This window comes from Microtus pennsylvanicus, chromosome 15 (genome assembly GCF_037038515.1).
Source record: "Microtus pennsylvanicus isolate mMicPen1 chromosome 15, mMicPen1.hap1, whole genome shotgun sequence".
Classification (NCBI taxonomy): Eukaryota; Metazoa; Chordata; class Mammalia; order Rodentia; family Cricetidae; genus Microtus; species Microtus pennsylvanicus.
This window is the reverse complement of record NC_134593.1, coordinates 11,708,312-11,735,357: the sequence shown is the minus strand read 5'-3', so window position 1 is coordinate 11,735,357 and position 27,046 is coordinate 11,708,312. Positions and strand designations below refer to the sequence as shown.

Sequence of the window (27,046 nt, the reverse complement as noted above, 5' to 3'; positions counted from 1 at the left end):
ATTTTTTAAGATGTATCACGTGAGAACATCTACTGAAGGTTTTTCTATATACTCAATACAGGCCTTTAATGTTTCAGAGAGAGTGCTGATCACCATCATTAAATGTGGCTCTAGAATTCTTGAAGGCTACTGCTAAGCAAAGAGAGACACAATAGGCCCACGGCTGCAATAGCTACCAACTTTTTAAAGAACGACTAAGCCATTCACAAAGGAGGGCTCGTCTCAAGCGTGACTGCTCTGTTCTCTGGACGCTCACCACGCATCTGCACTCCTTACAACCACCACACAGCATGACCACTGCTGTTATCTGTAGGGATTTTGATGCAACTAATCGAGACATAAAAATACTATTTTAAAAACAGTTTATAATCTACATTTAGCAAGAAATTACTCTTAAAAGCTGGGAAATGAAAATGCTGTGTCCAAAGAAAAGAGATTAAAATATATAGCCATGAATATAAACACCTGGGGATCAAAACTTACTAAATTTCATGTGATAAAATATGAATAGTAAAATGAAACACGTACCAACAGAGGTGCTTTCATTGTCTTAACAAATATGTGAATATTCAGTGTGGTCAACGGCTGTTCCATTAGTGTTCTTCTACAGCGCTCGGTCAAGTCCAAGGCCAGCTCACAATGGCAAAAGTAAAGATGTGCACGCCCTATATCCTCAGAGCTGCAATTGAACACCACGAAGAGACACTTAAGGAAATTCAATGCGTGATCCTCTTACAATCCAAAAGGACCTACTAACAAATTTCTTAATTCTCATGCATTCAATTACTGTCTTAATAAAAACCTAAGAATTAACTTTAAAAATAAAATCAACTTGGACAAAACAAGAGAGAAAATATTTCAGAAAATTAACCTTAATTAACTGAACTTTTATACATTAACAACCAGAGTAGGTTAGAGGTTTCAATGAAAGACTCACAGATGAGATTATCTTTAAATACAGCTGCCTTCCTAGAGCTATGCTAAATGAAGTTTTGTAATATAAATTTTCTAAGTTTAATTTAAAACCAAAACTGTTTTAAATAAACTTTAGCTAAACTATGCCTTAAGATAGAAACCATGTGATAGCTGTGGGAGTCTGTGAATTTGTAGTTCAAAAGTACAAAACTAGCAAATACAATTCATAATTTTAGTTCTGGCATTATTTCAATATGAGGACTTAAACTTACAGTGAAGATTAAGTTTTGCCAAAATTAAAACAGCATTTTTTTTTTACAACACTGTTTGGCCAACAGCTCAGGCGTATTTCTAGCTACCTCTTATATCTTAAATTAACCCATTTCTATTAATCTATGTATTGCATGAGACTTTCTGGTAATGTAAAACAGCATTTTAAAAATCTCCATATATTACTAATGGAGTTCTGTAAAATATTACAATACTTTATTTTTATATGTCAACTGAGTAGTCAACTGATTTTTAATTTAATTACCATGTGATTCCTAATAGAGCCAGTGATAAGTAAAACAACCATAAATAGTTACTTAATAACTCTTGTTAAAGCTCTATGCTACTTCAGAAACAGTGCCTAGAGACTGAAATGAACCTGAACAGCCCCTCTTTGAGGACTAGCTATCACGGTACCAGGAGGTTTTCAAAGGAAGGAGACAACCAACAATCCTACCCAGCTACGATGCCCATGAATTACATCAATAACCCAAACGGTGACACACATACCTCAGCAATAACCAAGAGCTCTCTAATTGGGCTCAAGACCCACTCAACAGGAAGGACCCCACACCTGGTTCTGGAAACCAAGCTACCTACTCAGTACTAGAAAAGTCATGGTTATTGGAGGAAAATCTACAACTATTAATTTCCTAAAATAGCATAATCCCTAACAACAATCTATAAACATTTACCTTATAGCCACTGATAAGTGTAGTCTTCATCCTCTATCAAGGAAATTACTCTTTGCAACAGAGAGACCATAACAGAAAACCATAACCAGTACAAATGCAGAATTGTGGGGCTCAGTCCCAATCTACAAAACCTCCTGCACCTAAGGTTCAAGGACCATTGTGGAAGAGAAGGCAGAAAGACTGTAAGAGCCAGGGGGAGCAGAGAGTTTGCTGTGAGACTGTGTCTCCTGGTAACATCAGAAGCTGCACACATTAAGTCTCACTAACGTGACTGCCCAAAGGAGAGTTGAATAAGGATGGCATCAATGAGTATGCCAAACTAGATGAAGAAAAGCCCATGAGACCTCGACCCTACACAGAGTATAGCCAACTGAGGAAAGCTGGAGCAGGAGAGGTGGCCCTCCCCAGGGAAGAGCACACACAATGGGTTGTCCAGTGCCAATGGTCACTCTTGAAAACACACAAACAAGTAACCTTATATGGACTCAACAGATTATATTTAGGAATATGTATACACACACACACACATACACACACACACGTACATATATGCACTAACAGTGAAAAAAGAGACCATAAATTTGAAGGAGATGGGAAGAGGTATATGACAGGGTTTAGAGGGAGGACAGGGAAGGGAGAAATGTTGTAACTAAATTAACCTAAAAATTGAACAAAAAAACCCCTCTATGTTCAACAGTAAAGACTAATAAAATTACCTGAAGTCTTTAAGGGCTTAAGCAAAAAGATGCATTAGGAGAACAACTAAAACTAACTTTATAAACTATAAGATTGTACAAAGAACAAAGAAATATTTCATTCTGCCTCAAGTTGGGAAGGAGAAGGAAGGGAAAGAGAGGGAAGATCACAGAGCTCACACAGGAGAGGAGGCACGTGAAGGTAGGATAAGAGTACCTGTGAAAGGAGAGCAAGCACTGTGTCGCTAAGGCTCTAAGAAAGTGCACAGCTTCCCGAGGGCTAACTCTGGACCTGAAGCACAGTGCTGAGCACATCCTGCTTAGGGCTGCGCTTTTATCAAGAGCTCCAAAGTAGAAAAAAGCTGAAGAGCTGCTTTAATCAGGGATCCTTAGTTTACTGCTCACAGAAAACAGAAAATAAGGAGTTTATTGGAAGTTTAGAAGAGCATGCCACAGAAAACAAGAGAAGTTCAGTAGCAGACTGAAAACACATTGAGAATCCACCACGGAGAACTGAGCAGCGGAAACACAAAGACTTTGGCACCAACTCCAACTCTATGAGGACCTGTCTGCTTTTCCTGTAGTCAACCTGACAACTGCAGAAGCAGAAGAGCAAAGACCTATGAGGTCCTGAGAGGCCCACAGGAGGGCACATGAGAAACCCTGGCACGACCACAAGAGGTCATTGGTGCGGGAGAATCGTCTTCTGTCAATCATGTTATAAATAAACGCTGATTGGCCAGGCAGGAAATATAGGCGGAAAAACCAGACAGGAAGTAGAAATGATGTAATGAGAACAGAAGAATTCTGGGAAGGAGGAAGTTGATTCCTTCCACTCCTGCCCAGATCACTGAAGCAGTAGGATGTGAGCTGCCAGCTGGAAAAGATACTGAGCCACATGGCTAACATAGATCAGAAAAATGGGTTAATCAAGATGTCAGAGTTAGCCAGTGAGAGGCGAGAGCTAATGGGCCAATCAGCTTTATAACTTATAAAGATCTATGTGTGATTTTCTTTGGGGCTAAACAGCTGGGGGTACTGGGCAGGACAGAAAACACAAACAAGCAAGCCTGGCCCCCCTCCATGTTACAGGTCATGGCATTTTGCCTTGCTTTGGATCAATTTTCTTGGAGGGAATTTTGAAGCTACACTTGGTTGTTAAGTTTCATTGGCTACCTCTTGTGATTTTAAGTACTAAAAGGAGAAACTTTACCTGAGATTGGCACTCCCCTATAAAAAGCACTGAAAAGTGAGCTTCTCTCTAGAACTATAAGTTATGAATTAGACAAAAAATTAAAACATCCTGTTCAAAAGCTGCCTTAAGTACATTAGGATTATTATGATGAAGTGACTTAGAGAACCGTCAAAAGACTCTGGAGCCTAAATCTGAGCCTGTTATTTACCATCGTGTGACCATTACATATCTATTCCTAAAATACTTCCCGTTGCCACTGTGACACTCTAGTACATAGTTACCCACTGTCTCTACGTAATGTCACAGAGTGGGTTACCGCAGAGTAATGAAGGCAGCCCAGGCTTCCCTATATGTTTACAAATGTGTCATTCCTTCAGAGAACCCCAAGTCACGTCAGTGATGGAAATGCTGACTAAGCAACATGAAATGTGTCAACAGCAGAAAATCAAACCTTTGACCTGGGCTTCTCATTACATACCCAATATCTTCTAAAAGAGCAACTTCTGTGGTTAAAGCAAACTGATACGAGGTTCCATACACAAAAGCAGCTTCCATGACGGCTCTGTGCTCTGAAGAGGAGATAGGGAGATGTCAGTTTCTGACAACAAGTAAACTTTTATTCTGAACATTAGCCTAACCTTTTATTACCTATTAAATTTAAGGGAAAATACAGAGGAAAGATGGTTCAGTAGATAAGAAAGCTTGCTGCTCTGCCAGAGAACCTGAGTCCATACCCCAGTACCCACGTGGGGTCGCTTGTAACTGCAGCTCTGAGGGAAACACCTTCTTCTAGCCTTCTCAGGCACCCACATATGTGGCATACCCTCAAGACATAAACACATAAATAAAAATAAATCTTAAAGAAATTTAAAGTATATTTTATTCTAGTTTATAAAGGTACTGAGACCACAGAAAATTAATTATCCTTGAATATCTTTGTAACATACAAATGTGCGACTGTTTCTTTTTATTAGTGGAAAGTATGCATGAATTCACAAGTTTCATGTTATATTTTATATGTTTATAGGTACATTATTATTTATTAAGAGACAATTCAGGAAGGCATATTAAGAAAAGAAAAACCATTCCCCTATTTTCTATCCCATCTCCAATACTCAAGGTAGGATACTTCTAATTCATTTTTTCTTTTGGTGTTTATCTAGAAGCCTGTAAATGTCCTTCTTATTTCCTGATACTTGCTATCAACATGTGCATGCAGACATACAAGTGTCGATGGCAGATAAAGCTACTATTACAAATGGTCTATTTGTGGATGCCCCACTGTGAAAGATAAAAACTACATCTCATTTCTGAAATCCAGCTCTAGAAATGTCCATTCTTCACACTCCCTTTCTGGTATAGATTTCATTTTTATTACATCTTATTCAGTGTTCCCCTTAGCTACAGATGAGCCATAGAGAGCAGAAGGACATACTGCTTCTCCTTTGCATGGACATTGTTTCTACTGCAGCTGTAACTATTCCTTCATGTTTGCTTTAGATGTCTCTGTTTTTAAACCCTTCCACACAGTTCTTCCCTGTCAAGTCTTCCAATGTATCGGTAAGTTATCTAGCCCATCATCTAGGGCATGCTGCCCATTCTAACATAATCAGGTACACAGCTGCCATTCTGAGGCCCCTATTTTTTGTCTTGTATTGGGTACTTTGTCCTGTTAATCCTGCGTTCTTGTTTATTGTTACTACCTCTCTCCCTTCTCTAGCACCATCCTACAAGATACATGAAATACACAATTGCCATAACCCTGTACCTCTTTTTTTTTATGTGCACTCTTTTGCCTGCGTGTATGTCTGTGTGAGAGTGTTAGATCCCCTCAGTAGGAGGGTACAGACAGTTGTGAGCTGTCATGTGGGTGCTGGGAATTGAACCAGGGTCCTCTGGAAGAACAGCCAGTACTCTCAACCGCTGAGCCATTTCTCCCACCCCTACCCTGTACATCTCAAAGTATCTTAATTCTTTTACACTCAACACAATATACAACTGGTTGGTTAGAGACTAGATCCCAGCCATCTCTCTTAAGAGTGGCAATTAAGAAGTTTGATGTTATTCTCATTCTTGGTCCTTGTGCTAACAACTGTTAGCTGGGACCAAGCACCTGACCAAAAGCAGCATAAGAAAGAAGGGTCTGTTTTGGCTCGTGATCAAAGAGGATATAGTCATGGTGGGAAGGGTATAGCAACAGGAGCATGATGTAGCTGACCACGCTGCACCTGGAATTGTGTTCAGCTTGCTTTCTCCTTTTCCCTTCAGCCCAGGACCCTGGCCCATGGGATGGAGGTCCCCATGTTTACAGTTAGTCTTTCCTCTCAGTTAGATCTTTCCAGAGAGACCCTCACAGATGCATCCAAAGGTTTGTCTTCCAGGGAATTCTCAATCCACTCACACTGATCATGAAAATTAATCATCATAGTCCTTACATTGCACACACACCCCAGAAAATTTCAGATGATTTTCCACTGCTAATATCCTGGGCATGGCTCTGTAATGACTGCAATCTAGAAGCTCGAGGCCTTTAGCTCAGCAAATGTCTTGAAAGGCATCTTTGATGACTCCCCTTTGTCATTACTGTGTTCTCTTTTGGCATCTTTGCTATTTCCAGACAGTTATCTGCGCCTCCCTACTTAGTCCCTTAGCACTCAAACTTGACTTCAGATTACTTCACACACCACCACCACCACCCTTGTTACACCCGCCACTGCAGCCAGAATCAGCCTCCTCATCTCACTCTGTCACTCCCATCAGCACAACTGTCTTAATCCTTGGTGATGTTACTGTGCATATGAATGATTCCTTCAAAACCCTCATCCTCAGCTCTCAGGCCTTCTCTATGCCAACACTGCCTTTACTACTCACTGCTATGACACAATCCACAATACAACTTTCTGCAGCTGTTCACTGCATTCTCATCTTTGCTTCACTCCTAATCAAGTTTGGGTTACATGGTCAATATTTACAACTGCTGCCATTCCTAATGGGCTAGTACATAGTTCAAGTTAAGTTCAATATTCTCCCTATTCTGTACCTACACCCATGAAAGTAAACTCTGCAAGGCGAAAAATAAACAAAACCTGTTAGCCAAGAGTCTCGCTTTCAATTAAATATTATTTCTGTCTAGCAATCATCCTGTTTTAAATTTTATTACTTGTTTATTTTGAATGTCTGAGACACAGTTTTGCTACAAAGCCCACTCTGGCCTTATGTGGCAGCCCAGTGCTCTGAGGACAGAGGGTGAGCAGCCATGCTTATGTAAAAACCATTCTTTATTTCCAGACCTCCTACATGACTACTTCATCTTTATTTTCCTTCTCTCAAACTGAGGTTTCATTTCTACTTCAGTGCACTATTTTATTTCTATTTCGTTGGTAAAACAGACCCAATATTTTAAAGGAGTGGGATTGGAAGAGATGTCTCAGTTGGTAAAGTGCCTGCCATACAAGCATGAGAATCAAAATTTGATCCTTCAAAGCACACTTATCAAACAAGAACAAAATCTAAGCATTGCAGTGAGTGCCTATAATTTCAGCACTGGGAAGGTAGAGAGAGGAGCGCCGCCTTCAGCAGCTCAGGGATCGAGGAGAGACACGAGACACGGAGTTGGTGGTGGACTAATCACTCAATTAACTTTTCTACCTGAGGGAGTAAAACTTAACTCTTCGGGGCCGGCAGAAAAGGGGAAACACACACACACACACACACACACACACACACACACACACACACCTTTAGCACCAGTCTTCTTTCTATCATCTCTCTCATCTATTTCCTTTTTTACATCTATCAAGATGTATCCCTCTGTCTATTCTTAATTTTTTCCTTTTAGCTTATATACTCCAGCAAAATCTTTCAAACAACATAAAAATTACAATGTGATTACATTCTACTTTTAAGTGAATGATTATATGAATGGAAGTAAAAAAAAAAAAAACATGTTTTACATATCCCTTACATGATTAAACCTTTTATGCATTACAGGTGAAAAACAAATTATACTCAAGAGCACACGTACATTCATGTTCAAGCAACTTGTTATAGAGTAACGGCGTGTAAGCAAGGTATTTTTCTCAGCCAGTTTTTTTACTGGCAGGCTATATTTTGTGGTTACAAGGAAAGAATCAATTAGTTTATTATATTATTTTTCTTAAATGGTAATCTTATAAAAAATCTTAAAAGAATCACAAATCTAAACTTTTATATATGAAAAAGAATCAGTCTGTTCTACTGCAAATCCTCAGGGTGCATACCTGCTCATCAATAATTTTTTATACCAGGAAGCTGAGGATAGAAATGGGTACAAGGAATTACTCACCTTTGACCACCAACCAACCCATCCTAGCAGGAAAGGCACATCAGCTAATAACAACAGGACTTTGTTTGTTCTTGTTTCTTGATCTCAACAAATCCCTCACTCAACTATGTGCCTTTCTAAAATTTAAATTGTTCCCCAAGATTTTCTACCTCAAAGCCATTTAAAAAAAAACAAACCCTTAACCTAACCTGAAGTCATTATCTAAAGCTTTGTTTTAGCTGTGATGCACACTGAAAACCATGAACACGTCTCCCAACATTAAGAGAACTTGCTGGAGAGATGGGTTAAAGGTTAAGAACACTGGCTACTCTTTCAGAGGTACTGAGTTTAATTCCCAGCAACCACATGGTGGCTCACAGTACTCTATAATGAGATCTGGTGCCCTCTTGAGGCATGCAGGCAGAACACTGTATATATAATAAATCTTAAAAAAATAAGATTGCATAAGATTAAGAAAACTCGAGCTAGCCTCGCTTCTGAGACACAATTGTTTTTCTTAATCATTAATACTCATAAGTACCAGCCGCAGGGCACTTCCTTATTCTCTGTAGCCCTTGGTTTATCAGGGCAAGGGCAACCCGATATCCTGCCTTTACCTATATCAATTTCCCACTAAACTGTCCTCTCTCACAATCCTTTACTGTATTTATTAAAAATCCTCAATCATCAAAATTCTATTTAAACTGTTACTGTATAAAACCCTTGCTTCAATTAAACAGTACAGCTTAAGAGGAGATCATCTTCATAATAATCCACAGGTAGAAATAGAAATGCCCAGTAGAACGGAATATTTCCGTGAGATAATCACACTACATTAAAGGCAGTGGGGATCCCCCACACCCATGCATGCCATGCCTGATTCCAGAGAAAAATGGCAGTGGCAAACATGTAAATACACAGCAGTAGCAAGAGGCACTCTGGAGCCGAAGCCCTCTGGGCCTTGACTATTCAAGAATCACCCACTAGTGCCTTGCATTTTGGTGGGCCAAACACCTGAAATCAATTGCCAGCTGCTGCTCTTCTGACATGGCCACTGGGAAAAAGAAGATCCCCTGGGCTTCTAACCAGCCCCATCTAACTCAATCAGTGAACTCCAGATTCAGCTAGAGCAGTGGTTCTCAACCTTCCTAATGCTGTGACCCTTTAATACAATTCCTCATGTTGTGGTAACCCCACCAGCCATAAAACTGTTTTCACTGCTAATTCATAACAGTAATTTTGCTACAGTAATATTTGATATTTCCAATGGTCTTGGGCCAACCAAAACAGATCACAACCCACAGGCTGAGAACCCTGAGCCCGAGGCTTTGTCTCAAACTATAAAGGAGAGAAAAGCAAAGGCACATCACCCTCTGGCCTCCACAGACAAGCATTCACAACGGGTGGGGGCAGGGAAGTCCATATGCTCCCCAAACTCTATCTATGAACTTCCCTAGTCTCTTCCTGCTGCCACAGAGGAACTCTCCGTACTCCCATGACAGAACCACGTCTCCCTTCCACTAGATTCTACCCAGCTCTTGCACGCTTAGAGCTCTTGCTGCAGCCATTCCCTGCAGGATGCAGTCCCTCCTCACAATCAGCACTTTCTTGTTTCTTTCAAGCTTTTTCTCTGCTTCACATATTCTTCCACACAACGCCCAGCTTTCCCCATTCCCTTAGCAAAACTCCTCTACAGCATCTCCAGATCCACTTGTTCTCCTGTGCTCTCACGCTCTACTGCTCTGAGTCTGCAGAAACTGCACTGGTCAAGGTCATCAGAAACCAACGTGTTGTGAGGCATTACAGTCAACTAGCAGTTCTTAATTCACTATATTTAACACAACTATTCCTCTGTTCCTTAAAAATCTCACCTCCAGCAGTGCCCCATTCCCCACTACTCATCCCAGTGGTGAAGACTGAGCCCATGTTAGCAAACCTTCTTTCACTGACTCTAGCCCCAACCCCAATCTCCAGGGTATAAGCAGAAATGGTCCCCTTAGAGGAGGGAAGTGGCTACAGCTTGAATGTTTGGAGGTTCCTGGTTTCTGCCAATTATTGAACCCTGAGAAGACATCCCCTGAAGGAATTCAGAAACATGAAAATATCTCTGTACTGTAGAATGGCTCACAGAAAATAATTTTTGGCATTATAGGCGCCTGTCCTCTGATGTCACTAAGACAGAAGGATGAGGCATGCATGCCCAGCAGACAGAAACCTTTTACTTCTTTAGTAGCTGGTTCCTCTATTTCAGACGTTAGAACATTAGTAGCTAGCATACCCACTGAGCTGGAAAGACTTGCTTTGTTCTGATCCAAGATCTGAGAGCTCCTTTTCCATATGTGGGGTGTGTGGCTGATGCAAACATTCCCAGTGCCCAGAGGAGAATCTTGAGAAGCAGTATGCTGTGATGTCTCCCAAGTGTGCCTGGCAAGAATAACCTGATGTTTATTTTCAAAGTCAAGATTCATGGGCGTCCTTCCACACCTGCTGCTTCAGCTTCCAGAAATGGAGACAGAGGTCAGCGGTCTTTCATTCTGTGAACAGAGCCCTCCTTTCAGCTAAATATGGAGGCTGTTCCATGCTATTTACAGCCCTGACTCTTCTCCACCAATGTTATACTCATCACGTTTGTACCAAGAACATGGCTGACAGAAAGCAAGCATCCCCTTCTTGTCAGATTGTCTGTTATCTATGTATGGCTTCTTTGATGACCACTCTGGTGGTAGACAGGATCCCATGCCTACTTAGCTCTTTCCAACACTTTTTGTCCAGGGATGGTGGTGCATGCCCTTAATTCTAGTCTCAGGAGGTAGGAACTGCTGGATCTCTTTGAGTTTGAGGCCAGCAAGGACTACATAGTAAGACTATCTCAAAAACAAAAACAAAGAACAAACAAATGAAAACCCCACAAACCCTTTCTTCCCTCACAGAAATATGTGATAATGGTGGAAGAGGTGCAGAAGAGATTGTCCAACAGAAGTTTTGGAAGGGAGGTGGGGTCAGTAAAGTATTCGTCATTGCAGATCTAGCTCTCTCTGCACAGCTCACTTATGACCACTTGTCCTGAAAACAGTGCAGACAGATGTTACCCCCTTACACTGCCTACTGTGACTAACGCTGCAAGGAACACGAGAACAGATGCGGCCCCTTTAGACACACACCCAGAATTAAGACTGCTGGATCAAACGCTGGATCATTGGAACCAGAGTAGACGCAGCTTACACCATCAGAAGGTGGCCACAGCCCTAGAGAGAGGACCCCTAGATCTTAAAAAGTAAGACTTTCCCATCTGGATGAGCCCCAGGTTAGCATCACCACTGGTCAAGGAGTGTGTAGTGACGTCCCTAGTCCTTTACCCTAGACTCGCCAGACACATTCCACATGGCATGGCTAAAGGGATACCAGATACTGTATGAAAGGAAGCTCCAGGCTAACTTCATACAAGGCAGAGTAGAGGGGGAGTCTTCGGCAAAACACCTCTATTACTGTGTTAATGAAAGTAGTTTCTACTAATGGGCAAACAAAAGTACCAATGTGAGGGAAAAAATCTAATAAGATGTCAACTCTCATAATCAGAGTGAAAGGTAAACCATTGGTTTAAATGTGGGCCTCCAATGACCGTTTTCTTCAAAGGTCTTAGAAACAAACCTCTCTATATAAGTTGTTAATATCACATTATACTACCTGCGAAAATATGCCTGGTTTACCCAATTACTGCTGAAAATACATAGCAAATCTTTAGAGAGGTGGGGTTTGAGAAAAGTTACGTCTGAGTGACATTCCATCCTCCCTGAATTAAGAAAACCAGCACAACTCGACACTTTCAGCTCAGATGTAATAAGCATGAAGTCACTGACACGCTTCTCAGTCACCTGAAGGGAAGAAGAAGTGAAGTTAAATTCTTCCTCTGCGTTCTAGAATGAGAGGTCAGATGATGCTGTATCCTGGCGAGGCTCACAGTAGTGGGACTAGAGACCCCCAGAGAAGACTGGGTTTGCCGTGTAACATAGCCACCGCATTTCATAGTGTTGATGACCCTCACCTGGGGTATCTGTGAGGGCAAACAATGGCAAGTCTAGTCCACCTTCAGCCTTAGGGAATAAACTAAACTTAGGAGTCTTCTTGTTCATTCACGGCATCCTATACCTTGAGCTAAGGAGAAAAGTTTGGAGAAAATTAGCTGGCATATCTTTGTTCAAAGAGGAAAACACTTATCTTCACCTTGCTTTTCGGCAAATGTGCACACAGACCACACCTTCTGTCCCTTTCACTGGTCCCTCCTGACTGAGTGTAAATGCTCAAGTGCTCCCGGGCATCACAGCTCTCCTCCTCAAACCCATGCTCTGAGTCTGCATCCCCAACATAAGCTACTGTAGTGTATTTCACAAGTATAATATCAGAAAGGGCACTTCAGCGCTCCTATTCCAAGCTTTCAAGTCTCATAGACCACCTCACAGGCACCTTTGTCTGTAACATAACAGAAAACATACTACACCTCCAAAACAGTACCCCATGTTCACACTTGCTCCTACATCACTGCTGCCACCCTGTCTAGGTCACCCCATCATCCACATCACCCTGTCTAGGTCACCCCCATCATCCATGCCACCTTGTCTAGGTCACCCCATCATCATCCTCACCACCCTGTCTAGGTCACCCCATCATCCACACCACCCTGTCTAGGTCACCCCATTGTCCACGCCACCCTGTCTAGGTCACCCCCATCATCATCTGCACGACCCTGTCTAGGTCACCCCATTGTCCACGCCACCCTGTCTAGGTCACCCCATCATCCTTACCACCCTGTCTAGGTCACCCCATCATCCACACCACCCTGTCTAGGTCACCCCATCATCATCCTCACCACCCTGTCTAGGTCACCCCATCATCATCCTCACCACCCTGTCTAGGTCACCCCATCATCATCCTCACCACCCTGTCTAGGTCACCCCATCATCATCCTCACCACCCTGTCTAGGTCACCCCATCATCCACACCACCCTGTCTAGGTCACCCCATTGTCCACGCCACCCTGTCTAGGTCACCCCCATCATCATCTGCACGACCCTGTCTAGGTCACCCCATTGTCCACGCCACCCTGTCTAGGTCACCCCATCATCCTTACCACCCTGTCTAGGTCACCCCATCATCCACACCACCCTGTCTAGGTCACCCCATCATCATCCTCACCACCCTGTCTAGGTCACCCCATCATCATCCTCACCACCCTGTCTAGGTCACCCCATCATCATCCTCACCACCCTGTCTAGGTCACCCCCATCATCCTCACCACCCTGTCTAGGTCACCCCATCATCCACACCACCCTGTCTAGGTCACCCCATCATCCACACCACCCTGTCTAGGTCACCCCATCATCCACACCACCCTGTCTAGGTCACCCCATCATCATCCTCACCACCCTGTCTAGGTCACCCCCATCATCCTCACCACCCTGTCTAGGTCACCCCATCATCCTCACCACCCTGTCTAGGTCACCCCATCATCCACGCCACCCTGTCTAGGTCACCCCATCATCACCTGCGCCACCCTGTCTAGGTCACCCCATCATCACCTGCGCCACCCTGTCTAGGTCACCCCATCATCCTCACCACCCTGTCTAGGTCACCCCATCATCATCCTCACCACCCTGTCTAGGTCACCCCATCATCATCCTCACCACCCTGTCTAGGTCACCCCATCATCATCCTCACCACCTTGTCTAGGTCACCCCATCATCACCTGCACGACCCTGTCTAGGTCACCCCATCATCCACACCACCCTGTCTAGGTCACCCCATCATCCACACCACCCTGTCTAGGTCACCCCATCATCATCCTCACCACCCTGTCTAGGTCACCCCATCTTCCACACCACCCTGTCTAGGTCACCCCATCATCATCCTCACCACCCTGTCTAGGTCACCCCATCATCCTCACCACCCTGTCTAGGTCACCCCATCATCATCCTCACCACCCTGTCTAGGTCACCCCATCATCATCCTCACCACCTTGTCTAGGTCACCCCATCATCACCTGCACGACCCTGTCTAGGTCACCCCATCATCATCCTCACCACCCTGTCTAGGTCACCCCATCATCCACACCACCCTGTCTAGGTCACCCCATCATCCATGCCACCCTGTCTAGGTCACCGCATCATCCACGCCACCCTATCTAGGTCACCCCATCATCCACACCACCCTATCTAGGTCACCCCATCATCATCCTCACCACCCTGTCTAGGTCACCCCCATTGTCCACGCCACCCTGTCTAGGTCACCCCATCATCATCCTCACCACCCTGTCTAGGTCACCCCCCTTGTCCACGCCACCCTGTCTAGGTCACCCCCCTTGTCCACGCCACCCTGTCTAGGTCACCCCATCATCCGCTATCCACACTACTATAGGAATTTCCTATTATCTCCCTCATTCTACCACCCTTACTTCTTCCAATCTAGTTCAAACGTATTGCCAGATTGAAGTGATTAAGTATAAATCAAGGAATTAATCCTTGTGTAGCTACAGCTGAATGAGCCCCATAAGTTATGTTTTGTACTAATTACTAATTAATTAGAAACTGGGGACAGCAAAATAGGCAAATTGTTAGTACTGTTTTAAATTTTAATTTTTTTTATTTTGGGGGAACTGTTCACATGATAGTCAAGAGACAATTTCTGGGACTTGGGGCTCTCCTTCCACAAGGAGAGGGAATTCTAAGATTGGAAGAGTGGCCCAGTATCTTTACCCAGTGAGACATCTTGCCAGCCCTGAAGTACAATTTTATAAGCATATTATATTTTACAACATGCCATGAAGCTATATATTTACAAAAACTAAAATTTCAACATATAGCTTATTTCATAAAAGCATAGAGTTGGGTAGAGAGATGACCCTTTGGAGCCGAGTGTGAGAACCTGAGTTTGGATTCCTCAGAACACACATAAAAGTCAGGCAGAACCCAGTGCTCAGGAGGCAGAGACAGGAGATCCTCCAGGGCAAGCTGGCTAGCTAAACTAGCAAAACTGGCAAGCTCTAGGTTCAGCAAGAGACCTTCTCTCAGGAAATAAATTGGAGCGGCTGAAGAGAATATTGATATCACCCTCTGGACTCTGTACATGCACCAACATACAAATACAGAAACATACACAATGAACCAATGAAAAAAGTACTTAACATTTGTGGGAGGCACAGCCGTCCTTGTGCTCACAGATAAGCACTAGGGGGACCAGGAATGCCAAACACACAGGGCTGTCTCTTCAAAGGGAGACATGTGGAACATGTTTCCCACTCACGAGACTGGAAGCAGATATGGTGAATAGCAGCGTGACCTTTATACTGTCTGCATGGCTGAGACCACACCGGACCCTCGCCCAGACCCTTATTGTGAATTTGTCAATCTATAGAACCCATCATTATGGAAGATGTCTCATGTACTTTACAAAGAGTTTCTATGTAGTCAAGTCTTAGGTTTTATTGTATAATGGGCTGAATTAATTATCACCAGGATAATTTCACCAGACTGTGCTGTGCTTAAATATGTCTAAAATAAACTACTTGGGGTCAGATTCTTGCAGTTTGAACCAAGCTTTCTTGTTGCCTCACGTGGATGTTACTCTGCTATACATGGTGGTCAGAGAGACCCCCTGCAAACATTACCACGAATAAGTTACTACTGTTAACATCTAAGAGTTCTGAAAATATAACTAATCTGTTTATAAAGTGCTTATAAACTTCTTTACCAGATAATTTGGTAATAGTTTATGTGGTTCTGTCAAAAATGTATTTTTATATTAAGGAAAACTACAAAATATTTTTAAAAAGAAAAGAAAGGCAGAGCCAATAGCATTTATCAAATATTAGAAACTATAATAAGTACCATAAGGACTATAAAGGAAACAAAACTGGCAATAATTAACAGTCTTATAATACTTCCAAATACCCAAATACTCCAGAAAGCATTTATTTATTCAGATTCACTTAATCCTATTCTGGGTTCAGTCCTGTGCACTGAAAAAAAAAAATCATTTGAATCTCACAAATGACACTGAAATAACACTAAAAGGTAGGGACAATTATTTTCTGCCATGTTCTGCATGACTTGATCCTAGAAACCTGACCAATGCAATAAAGGAATAAAGAAAGGACGGATGGACGGACGGACAGATGGACGGACGGACAGACAGACACACTCAGGAAGGCTGGGATCAGGTGGGTTGTGTTCACTTTGATGGAGTGCATCTACTACCAAAGCAACAAGGAGTGGGGGTGGTGTTGTCAGCCTGGCTCAGGAGGGGAGCAGCCTCAGAATGCAGCAGTCTGAGAAGAGGAAGTTACTGATGCTGGTGTCACCTGGGAGAAGGCTTCCTCACTCAGCAGGCATTCACCCCAGGCTTCCTCCGCTGAGACTGGAAAACAGAGGTTAAATAACTTGCCCCAGTCCCACTCTCAGCACCTGGTGAGCTGGGGAGCCAGCCTGGCCCACTGGGCTCCGAAGCACAGTACCTGGTGTTCCGATGGCTTCCACATATGAGAATATCATATTGGCTTTTCCTTTCAGAGAGTTTTCTATGTTGTGAAGGTCTTCCAGGATGGTAACATATTTTACTTCATTAAAAAGCAGAGCACTGAAAAAAACACAAAAAAAATTGTCTTGGGCTTAGCTACACGTGTACGAACTCTGATTAAAGAACCTAACTTTTTTCTGAGATAGGATTTTTCTTGTAGCTTTGGTGCCTGTCCAGGAACTCACTCTATAGACCAGGCTGGCCTCAAACTCACAGAGATCTGCCTGCTACTGACTCCTGAGTGCTGGGATTAAAAGCGTGTGCCACCACCAATCGGCAAGAACCTAACTTTTTAAAGTGTAACTCCTTTGAACGAACTGTGGGTAAGGAGACACTGTTCCTACTGGCACTGGAGTAAAACTGGTCTCTGGGCCATTCTCTCCTTGAACATGAACAAGGGCAGCTGTGAGAAAGGGTGTTCATTCCCCATCACGGCCACCTCCGCAGACCTCTAATCTCACAGGTCTCTCAGGCTTGGACACAGATGAACCATCCATATGTCATAGCATGGGTTTCTTCCCAGAGTCCCTAAGCCTTTCATGACCCAGCCATTACCTACCTTTCCGATGTTACCGTGTCCCTGTGCAGGCACACCTCAGAGCCTCGGCTGGGAGCTGTGCTTTGCTCCAACTGACTACACATCTCAGAGACGACTTCCTGCTGTAGCTGCGTCAATGAGCCTGCAGCTCTTCCTTCTTACTCTGCTACCCCTTCATGGCCCCTGCTAGAATTTGCAATTACCTACAACTACACTTTGTTTATTCCATTTTCTTTTAATTCCTCACTCCCACTAACATTATCTCCATAGGCAAGGACCTTGATACGTATCAGTTTATCTGTAATAAGTATTAAAATAGAGTATAGTACAGAGTAGGTGATCAGACATTTATTGAAATAACCAAAGAAAACAGCAGGACACGCTTCATTTTGAGAAACGGAAATTCAAATCACTAGAGAAAGTCAGGCACAACACATATATCTGTCAGGCAAGAGGATCGTGAATGCAAGGTCAGTCTGGGCCACAGAGAAACAGAGAGAAAAAACAATACTGTAATGTTTACTCAGAAATACATTTCTGAATTAAGGTTCTAGGGAGAGGACACAAAGCAGATACTGTCATGTTTAGAACAGTGACCTCCCTACATCACCATAATTGAGTGTGTTTCTTCATTTGTTTTATGAAGACAGGGTCTCACTCTGTAGTTCAGGCTGGTCCAGACCTACTTTAATATGAAGCCCAAGTGGGATTTGAGTTTACAGCAATCCTTCTGCTTCTGCCTCCCAAATACTGGGGTTTAAGCATGAGCCAACATGTCCAGCTTACTAACAAATCCTATATCTTCATCCAAAAGATTCCTTTATTTATGTCTATTTCCATATAAGATGTGCCCACAAAGTTTTTCTTTTCATTTAATCTCTACATGCATACCATATTTTTTATTAAGCTAATTAAAGACTTTGGAAAGGTTTTCCAGGCCCACTACTTAAGTAAAGGTCCATTTAAATACTTACATTAAGTTATTCAAATATAGCTTTCTCTCACAGAAAAGCACTTTCCGTTAAACAGAAATTCTCCAAACTTTTGGAATTAAATCCCTTTTATAAGCTTATGTTTATATATGTTTGTTTATGTATGTTATCCTATTAATAGTTGCCAAATGGAAAAGCAAAATTTAAAAATATTTAATTTTAGAAAATAAATAAAATTTAATTTTAGAAAATAAATAAATGTGCATATTAACATAACTTTTTATTTTAAAAAAATTTTCAGAACAAAAGAAAAACTCATAAAACAGTGTCAGAGTTTTACATTTTTGCAAGTCCCTTTAATATGGAACCAAATCTGCCTCTATGTCCAATGTGTTGTGGTATTGTATGTCATATGGCCTCTGGGAACTTGCTCATGAGAAAATTCTGCTGAAAAAGGCAAATAATGCCTTATATCACAAGAATATTTTGATTTCATAGTCACTCTGAGAATGCTATTCCAAATTATATTAGCTTAAATACTTAACTATTTACTAAAGATTTATGAGACATAAAAACTTGAGCTATACTCCCAAGTAGGCTCTTGCTGTGTTTTCTGAGCAGTCCTCACTGTGCTAGGTGTTCTGTATGTTTCACTTCTGTCCCCGACAACAGTACTGAGGTGCTGCTGCTCAGACAGGAAGTGGACTGGCTTCAAACACTTTCCCTGTTCTGCTAGAGCTGAGATTCAGACCCAGGTCTTGTGACCATAACGGGTGGACATTCTGATGGTATCACACACCCTTTTGGGAACCGGGGAGGAAGGTCCTGCTAGTTAGTGCAGGCTGAACTCAAACCTGCAGGAAATCCTCCTGTCTCATCCCAAGTGCTTAGATTACAAGCATGTATCAGCACACTCAGCCATCACTGACGACTCTTACAGTTAATGATGAGGCAACCCAAACCGACAACTTTACACTAACACTCCCAAAATGCCCTTGAGATACTTCAAAACCAGCTGAGCATCATCCAGTGTGCTTAAAAGGATCTCATGGGAATCCTTAACTTGGAAATTATATTCAGTGTAAACACAGCCCAAGTTTCTGCCAAAATGCCAATAATATCACAAACTTGCTTTTCCAACCTCCCTGCTACAATGCTTGGCTAAATGACCTGGAATCAGCTACTGGAGGTTCTGGTCCAAGGGCAAGTGATACAAAGAAGCAGAGACAGCACAAAATGACCTTGCCAGGTGGTGGCAGTGATGGTTCAAAGGCAACGATGTTAACAGTGTTGCCCGAGCACCCCAGTGCAAATAGATCATCCAGTACAGCAGAGTCCTCCCTGCATTAGTGCCATGATTCTAACTACAACTCTGGGCTGCACAACCTTTCAGTCCGCTTCTCCAGCTCTTCAAGTGAAGCTGAGATTTTCTGTATCTACTCCAAACCCTCTGCGCCAGTCAGTCAGACAGACAGACCCTGATTTCAGGGTCTCAACTAAGAACCCTATGTAATGCTCTCACTCTGTCTGGTTTAATTTTCATGGCAAACATCTGAGATGAGAACTATCATTAACCCCATTTTAAAGATAAGGCTATGGGGTTTAGAGAGGTTACTTTGCCTAATGTCCCAAAGCTCATTAAGCAGTCATTATACAGGAGATAATAATAACCAAAACTAATGACATTCATAATCTAATGATCTGTGATGTTTCCCAGTGGCTTCCTGGCTTTATTATATTCCTTAATAGGCTGATTTCCAGAATATGAGCCATGTCTAGGGAGCTCAAAGATCCATCCCAAAAGCCTGTGTACTCCTTCACTTTGGTTCCAACGAGAAAAACTGCTGACAGAAGTGGGTTAAGGAAAAAGTCTCTTGGGATTTTCCTACTCTGATAACAGGGTGAGACTCTGTCTCCCTTCCCTTGGCACCACTCTTCTTGAGACGTTTCTATCAGAACCACCATGTAGATAAGACAGACGATCAGCAACTGAGCCGGTGTCAGTAAAACAAAGGAACCAAGAACCTGCTTTTTCCTCTTGTTATAATGTACATCAATGAGTCCTTTTTCAGAAATCAACTTCTGTCAGAATTCAAATTCTGTTTTAAAAAAGTCAGTACAACAGTGTATGCTAACTTAGCATCCAAAACCTCCCACAAGAGAAAGGCATAGAAGAGGTATGATTAATTTTATGTGTGTGGAGTTTCTTTATTCATGCTTCATTTTGTTTTGATTTTGAGATATGATTTAATAGGTAGCCCAAGATAGCTTGGCCTTTACTACATGTGTAGTCCAGGCTGGCTCAAACTACTTCTTTTTTAGTTTTCCATGTGATGGTGTAGAGACAGCACAGCACAACACTCCCAAGAAATCACTAGGACCTAAACCACGAGGCTGTGACCACCAGACTCACGCAAAGAGACAGGTTGAAAGCAGGAAGCTACCTGAGAAACACAAACTAAAGTAGACATGTGCCCATTCATTCTCGAGTACTGTACAGCCTCCTACCAGCTTACCCCTTAGAAAACAATTACAGGCACATAAAGAAAGATTTCTGTTCCTTCTATAGTCAGTAAGAGTGTGAGCTTTCCAAATTCATCAACCACCAACCCACTATGTACTGACCACCTAGCAGAGTTCAGGTCACAGTCTGAAGATCTGACATCAATACCTATTAACAGCGCAGTGACAAATTCATGTCCAAGACAAGCAACCATTTATTCTAAATATCCAATAAAAATTCCAGTGTCAACTTGGTACATTTTAAAGTAATTTTTAATGACATTTTAAGTATCATTTAAAAAGTCTACATAATTGGCTATAGTACCCCATAAGTATCTAATTTATAAATAATTAATATGAACTTTACCCTAAACTTATTTTATTCTCAGATTTTATAACTTCATTCTTTTCTAATTGCATTTTTTATATTTTTTAAAAAAATAAGTCATTTATCAACACTTTTGATAGTCTACTGACAAAAGGAGCAGAGTTAAAGAAAAACTGTGGATCACTGTTCTCAATCAAAAACATTCTACATAGCAAATTCAAAAGCTTTGAGAAAAAAAGTAACAGCATGGCTTACGCATTTTTAAAGCAAGTAAACACAAATATTTCCCAAAGCAAGCTCATGAACAAATGTTTTGAAAACAACCTAAGTATTATCTACAATTATTTGCCATATTTAGTTACAAATATAAGTAGAACATCTTGACCAAAAATAACTAACAAGTTGGCTGAAATTAGTGTAATTTAGCTTTGCACACTACCAGAGGAGAAAGGTAAACACCAACCCAGCTATAAACCTCCTATCTACATTGGTGGCCTGTACTACGTGTACGCTAGAACAGCAGTGGCTCAGAAGGTGGAGTAACCATCACTATCTGGTTGGATTTAAGGTCCACTCCGAGAGATGAAACCCATGCCTGACACTGGTCAGGTGGTACCTGATAGGTGTGAACCTAGAGGGAAACCATATATTTTTCTTCTAAAATAACTCCAAACTACATCCTGCTATACCCACACATCAGTATCTTGTCCAGCTATCATCAGAGAAGCGTCCATCTGCAATAGATGGGAACAAATACAGGGACCCACAACTGTACAATGCACAGAGATTAAGACCTTGGAACACCCAGTCCTAAATAGGAAGTCTTGAAGCAAATCCCTCCCCTCAGGGCTGAGGGAACTCTGGGGAAGAGAAGGTGGAAAAAGCCAGTGGGGATGGAGGACAGCCAGGGAACACAATAGGACTGACACATATAAGAACTCACAGAGACAGTGGCAGGATGAAGAGGATCTGCACAGGTTCAAGTCAAATGGGTCTCTCTACTGAGAGAAGTGGACACAAGCTACCATGCCTAACCAAGACACTATCTCCAACTGACAACTGCTTACAATGGAAAAACTAAGTTTCCTCCAACAATCTCTCACTGGGTTACAAACCACACTTAAAGGCAGGCCCATGGCCAGCAGATGGCGGCCAACTCAAAAAGAACTCAATGGTATTCCGGGAGATATTTTGTCTCAAAACGCTTTGTCTGGGCACTTTTACTTTTAACCTTACTGGTTGCCTTAGTGTTCTATTGCTGTAAAGAGACACCATGATCAAGGCAACTCTTATGAGGAAAGTATTTAATTGGGTCTTGCTTACAGTTTCAGAGGGCTAGTCCATTATCATCACGGTGGGGAGCATGGTGGCCTGCAGGCAGGTGCCCTAGTAATAACTGAGAGCTGCGTCCTGATCCACAGGCAGAGAAAAAGACTGGCCTGGTGTGGGCTTTTGAAAGTGACACACTCCCTCCAACAAGGCCACACCTTCTAATCCCTGGTGACTAAGTATTCAGTACATAAGCCTATGGAGGCCATTCTTATTCAAACTACCATACTGATCCTTTGTTTGTGTATTATGGCTCTGATTTTGTGTTTTTAAGGGTTTTCTGTCTGTGCTTGTGTCTCTCAAGCTTTTTCTTTGTTTTGTCTTGGTTTTTTTCCCCTTCTTGTGTGTTTGTTTTGTTCTATTCTTATTTGGTCTTTACTTGTTTGTTTTCCAAAGAAAGAGAGAAAGAAGTCTGTAGTTGATATGGGAGGAGATGAGGGAGGAGAAACTGATCAGAATAAATTGCATGGAAAAACCTATTTTTAACTTAAAAAAAATTTGTAAACTTAAAAATGTCAGTAAATTTTGGGTTGCCTATTTTCTGCTTAATAAAATGCTAGAAGAATAATATGACCATACATATATTTCATACACATGACTGTACATATATCTCTTATGAATATATCAGATCCTAATAAGATGCTAGAAGAATAATATGATTATACACATATTTTATACCTATATACTTATACATCTTATGAATAAATATATCAAACAGAAAACAAAAGCATTCTTAAAAAAAACAAGATATGGGCCAGTGGAGGGGAAACCGTCCAACTATGGGCAATGGGATTATGAAGACCATTTGTGTGTTGATAGCGTTATGTAACACTCATGAAACAGTAAAAATATCACCGTTCAATCTAACTATAGTTTATTGCTGGCACTAATACACTATACAACTTTATTAACAGGTATAATCTAAATTTTCAAAATAAAAATTAAATATGAATAAAAATAAAATAAATTCTTTAGGGTCAAAGCAAAACTATGAAGACACAAAGATCAGTGATCTCTTGGGGTGGGGCACAAATGTATTAGGACAGTGAAAAAGCTGTATGATACTATAATGATTTGATTCAGTTCTTTACATATATGTCCAAACCCACAGAATACATAACATGGAGAAATTCATCACTACAGACTGACATACCGTTAGCAAACGACATGCTGCTCTGATAGTGGCAAGGGGCAAGTGAGAGAGATCTCTGTACTTTCCTCATCTTTTTGCTATGAAACTAAAACTGATCTTCCAAAGGAAAAATGTCTTTCAAAACAAGCAAAACTACTAGAAAATACTTTGACAAACGGAAGCCATCATATTCTCGGATGGGAGGATTCATTCCTAAGATGTCAACTGTCTTGAAGATAACATAAATTTAACTTCAACAGAACTTAGAGTTAGGAAAGAGGAGAAACTGCACAAGATAATTTCGAATGGCACATAAAAACAAAATAAGCATGCAATCCTGAAAACAAAATCTGCAAAGACCTAAGCCTTTCATATATATTACAAACTCTACAAATTAAACCAGTGATACTGACATACAGACAAACCAATGAGACACGGCTCAGAAATAGAGTTCAATACATATAAGAGTTTTGTGTAAACCACAGCACCTCAAATACTGAACAAAAATCCTTATTTCAGTTGTGTGGGGCATCTAGGTAGCCACCTGCATCATACACTCCTCATCCCACTCACCATGGCAGATCAAAGCAGATTTTAATCTTAAACATAAAATATTTAAGATTATATATTTACATGTCTTCATAATATATATAATTTGTAAATATGCTTATAACATATAATTTTAAAATATATCTATTCTTAAATATAAAATAAAAACAACACAAGAAGAAACTCTCCCACATAAACACAATCTACGGCTCTCTAACAAAGGAACAAAGACAATTCAATAAAGAAAGTGCAATCTTTTAACAAAAGGTGCTAAAAAAAATGGCCATCTACATACCAAAGTGTGAACCACAATACACACTAACTCTACACCTTATACATTCTGTATGTAGTGGTACTGCCTGTAGTCCCAGGATAAGCTGACAAAGAGGTAGAGGAAAGAGAATTAGAAGTTCCAGGTCATCCTTGGCTACAGAGTCATTTTGAGACCAGCCTGGGCTGCATAACACCCTGTCCCCAAAAAGAAACCAAAAGTTGGTGACCTGCGATTGTTAACTCATTTTAAAATACAATATCAAAAGTATAATCCATTAAAAGTATTGCTAGGTTCAACTTCACTATTAAAAAATTTCTGTGCTCTGAAAATAAAAATATTAAGAAAACAGAGGAAAAGCCACAAACTGAAAGACAGTATCTAACAAAGCATGTATCTAATAAAATGCCTCAATCTAAACATATAGCAACCCAATTTAAAAAGTAGGTAAAATAATATCTGGACAGCACACCAAATAACAGGTAACCAGCCAGCATCTGAAAAGATGTTCACAATGAGATGTTACTACACACAATAAGAACACAGAGAAACTAGAACTCTTTCATTGCAACATTGAGGAAAGCAGTTTGGCTGTTTCTTACAAATTTAACATTACAAACTACAAATCTTCTTACTCTTATGTATTTATAAACAAAGGGAGGAATACATATCTACACCAAAAATTATACATCAGTGTTTATAGCACTTATTCATAATTACCAAAACTTGGAAGGAACTAATAAGCTTAGCAGGTAAATGTGTAAACAGGTGAACACGCACACCAAAGAACACTATTCCATGATAAAAATGAATGTAGTATCAAACCATGAAGACATGTAATCATTTATATAATGCTTAAGTAAAAGAAGCCAGTATAGAAAAGCTACACGCTGTGTGGTTTGCACGTGACATTGTGCAAAGGGAACGGTTACAGGAACAATAAAAGCATCAGCCATGAAGGGGGATAGAATTTTGGAGCAAGGAAACTCTTGTGCACAACACTGCAATGGTGTAAACACGCACAAGCATGAGTGCTTGCTGAGCACTGGGTAGTCCATGAAAACAGAATGACAAACTGAAAAAGTATATTCTTTTTCATGGCAATTTACAAGGTATAGCCATGATATTTGGTGGAGTTATTCAATATTTAAATATCATTATTGGAAAATGCCACACAATACTGCATTCCACAAGTCTCTATTATGTTCAAAGTGAGAATGAAGGAATGGTCTCTCTGATTTCTACTTCTTGATTTTATTTCTTCTTCCCCTAAATAGCCCCTAGATGACCTGTGTCCACAATGCCCAGCTGCCCTGTCACAGCTGCAGTTCTTGCAGCTGCCTGAAACTCTTAAAGGAGAAGCCCATCACTGTAAATGGCTCTTCTTGAGGTGGGCAGGATGAAAAAGAAATCAAACATTAAACTAAGTTTGTAGTTCTGCTGACTGTTACTGAATTAACTGTCTGTCGCTAAGCCCCGTTATTTTCACATTCTAAGCATTAAGAAGAAAACCACCTTTTTGCTCTACTTCCCTAGATTACACAATGCCACACAGCAGTTTCTACATGTGCTAAAACTGATCAGATTTTGTGTTGAGTCATCAGGACAATAAGCCCAACTCCAAAGTCATGATGGAAATTTAATTAGGGCTGGATACTCCTGGGTTCAATCTTTACACACTAGGAAGGGGACAAGAGAAAAAGGGGAAAGATTTTTATTCACCCACTGTGACATAAAGAAAACTGCCCACTCCACAATGGTCTTGATTCTTTGTAACCATCAACAGTCAAGTGCAATGGTGTAGACACAAGCAATTATTGTGTCCACCAAAATTCTCCCAAGGGGCTCTTCACTGCCTCTTTGATGGTCCAGGGAGGCAGATTAACAGAAAAGTATTAGGAGTGACTCAAAATATCCAAAACTAAAATGTTTTTTAAAAAGCAGCTTTCGCCAAGGACTACTGACAACAACTTCTTAGCAGAAGTGCTTGGAAAGTGCCTCAGCCAAGGTCTGAGATAAGGAACCTCAAAAAAGGAGACATACATATGAGTAACATTATATGAACCCAGCAGTTATATTTAGGAATATATGTGTATATATGAATACATACATGCATGCAATAACAATTAGTAAACAGCATGAAAAAGAGAGATCATATAGAATGTATAGCAGGAGGAAAGGGAAGAGAAATATGTGGTAATTAAATTACAATCTCAAAATTAAGTAGCTGAAAAAAGCGGATGAATGGACCTGAATCCAGCTGTACACATTAAGCACAGCTAGCCTAAAGTGAGGTCTTACCTGTGGATATCGGCTCAAGGACCTGACAGTGAGGGTCATGAAAACATCACCAATAACAAAAGGCTTCTGAAAGCCAACAACAAAAATTAACTAAAAATAAAACACAGGTGCTTCTGGGAGTGCACACCACTTCACTGCAGCCTTGGTTCCAAACATTCTTTTTTTTTTCTTTTTTAATTTATTTATTAAAGATTTCTTCCTCCTCCCCGCCACCGCCTCCCATTTCCCTCCCCCTCCCCCAATCAAGTCCCCCTCCCTCGTCAGCCCGAAGAGCAATCAGGGTTCCCTGCCCTGTGGGAAGTCCAAGGACCACCCACCTCCATCCAGGTCTAGTAAGGTGAGCATCCAAACTGCCTAGGCTCCCACAAAGCCAGTACATGCAGTAGGATCAAAACCCAGTGCTTTTGTTCTTGACTTCTCAGTAGTCCTCATTGTCTGCTATGTTCAGCAAGTCTGGTTTTATCCCAGGCTTTTTCAGCCCCAGGCCAGCTGGCCTTGGTGAGTTTCCGATAGAACATCCCCATTG

At 41.3% G+C, this 27,046-nt stretch overlaps 1 protein-coding gene across 6 annotated transcripts in view; it reads right to left on the bottom strand.

The window, feature by feature from the left end:
- Nucleotides 1-27,046, bottom strand: part of Txndc16 (thioredoxin domain containing 16) — an 86,365-nt gene that overhangs the window by 37,624 nt on the left and 21,695 nt on the right. For all 6 annotated transcript variants that reach the window (XM_075950334.1, XM_075950331.1, XM_075950332.1 and 3 more), the window contains exons 9-11: nt 16,577-16,698; nt 4,249-4,339; nt 529-679 (exon numbers count right to left, since the gene is read on the bottom strand). In XM_075950334.1, the coding sequence (XP_075806449.1) occupies nt 529-679; nt 4,249-4,339; nt 16,577-16,698 (364 nt within the window). The remainder of the gene's footprint in view (nt 1-528; nt 680-4,248; nt 4,340-16,576; nt 16,699-27,046) is intronic.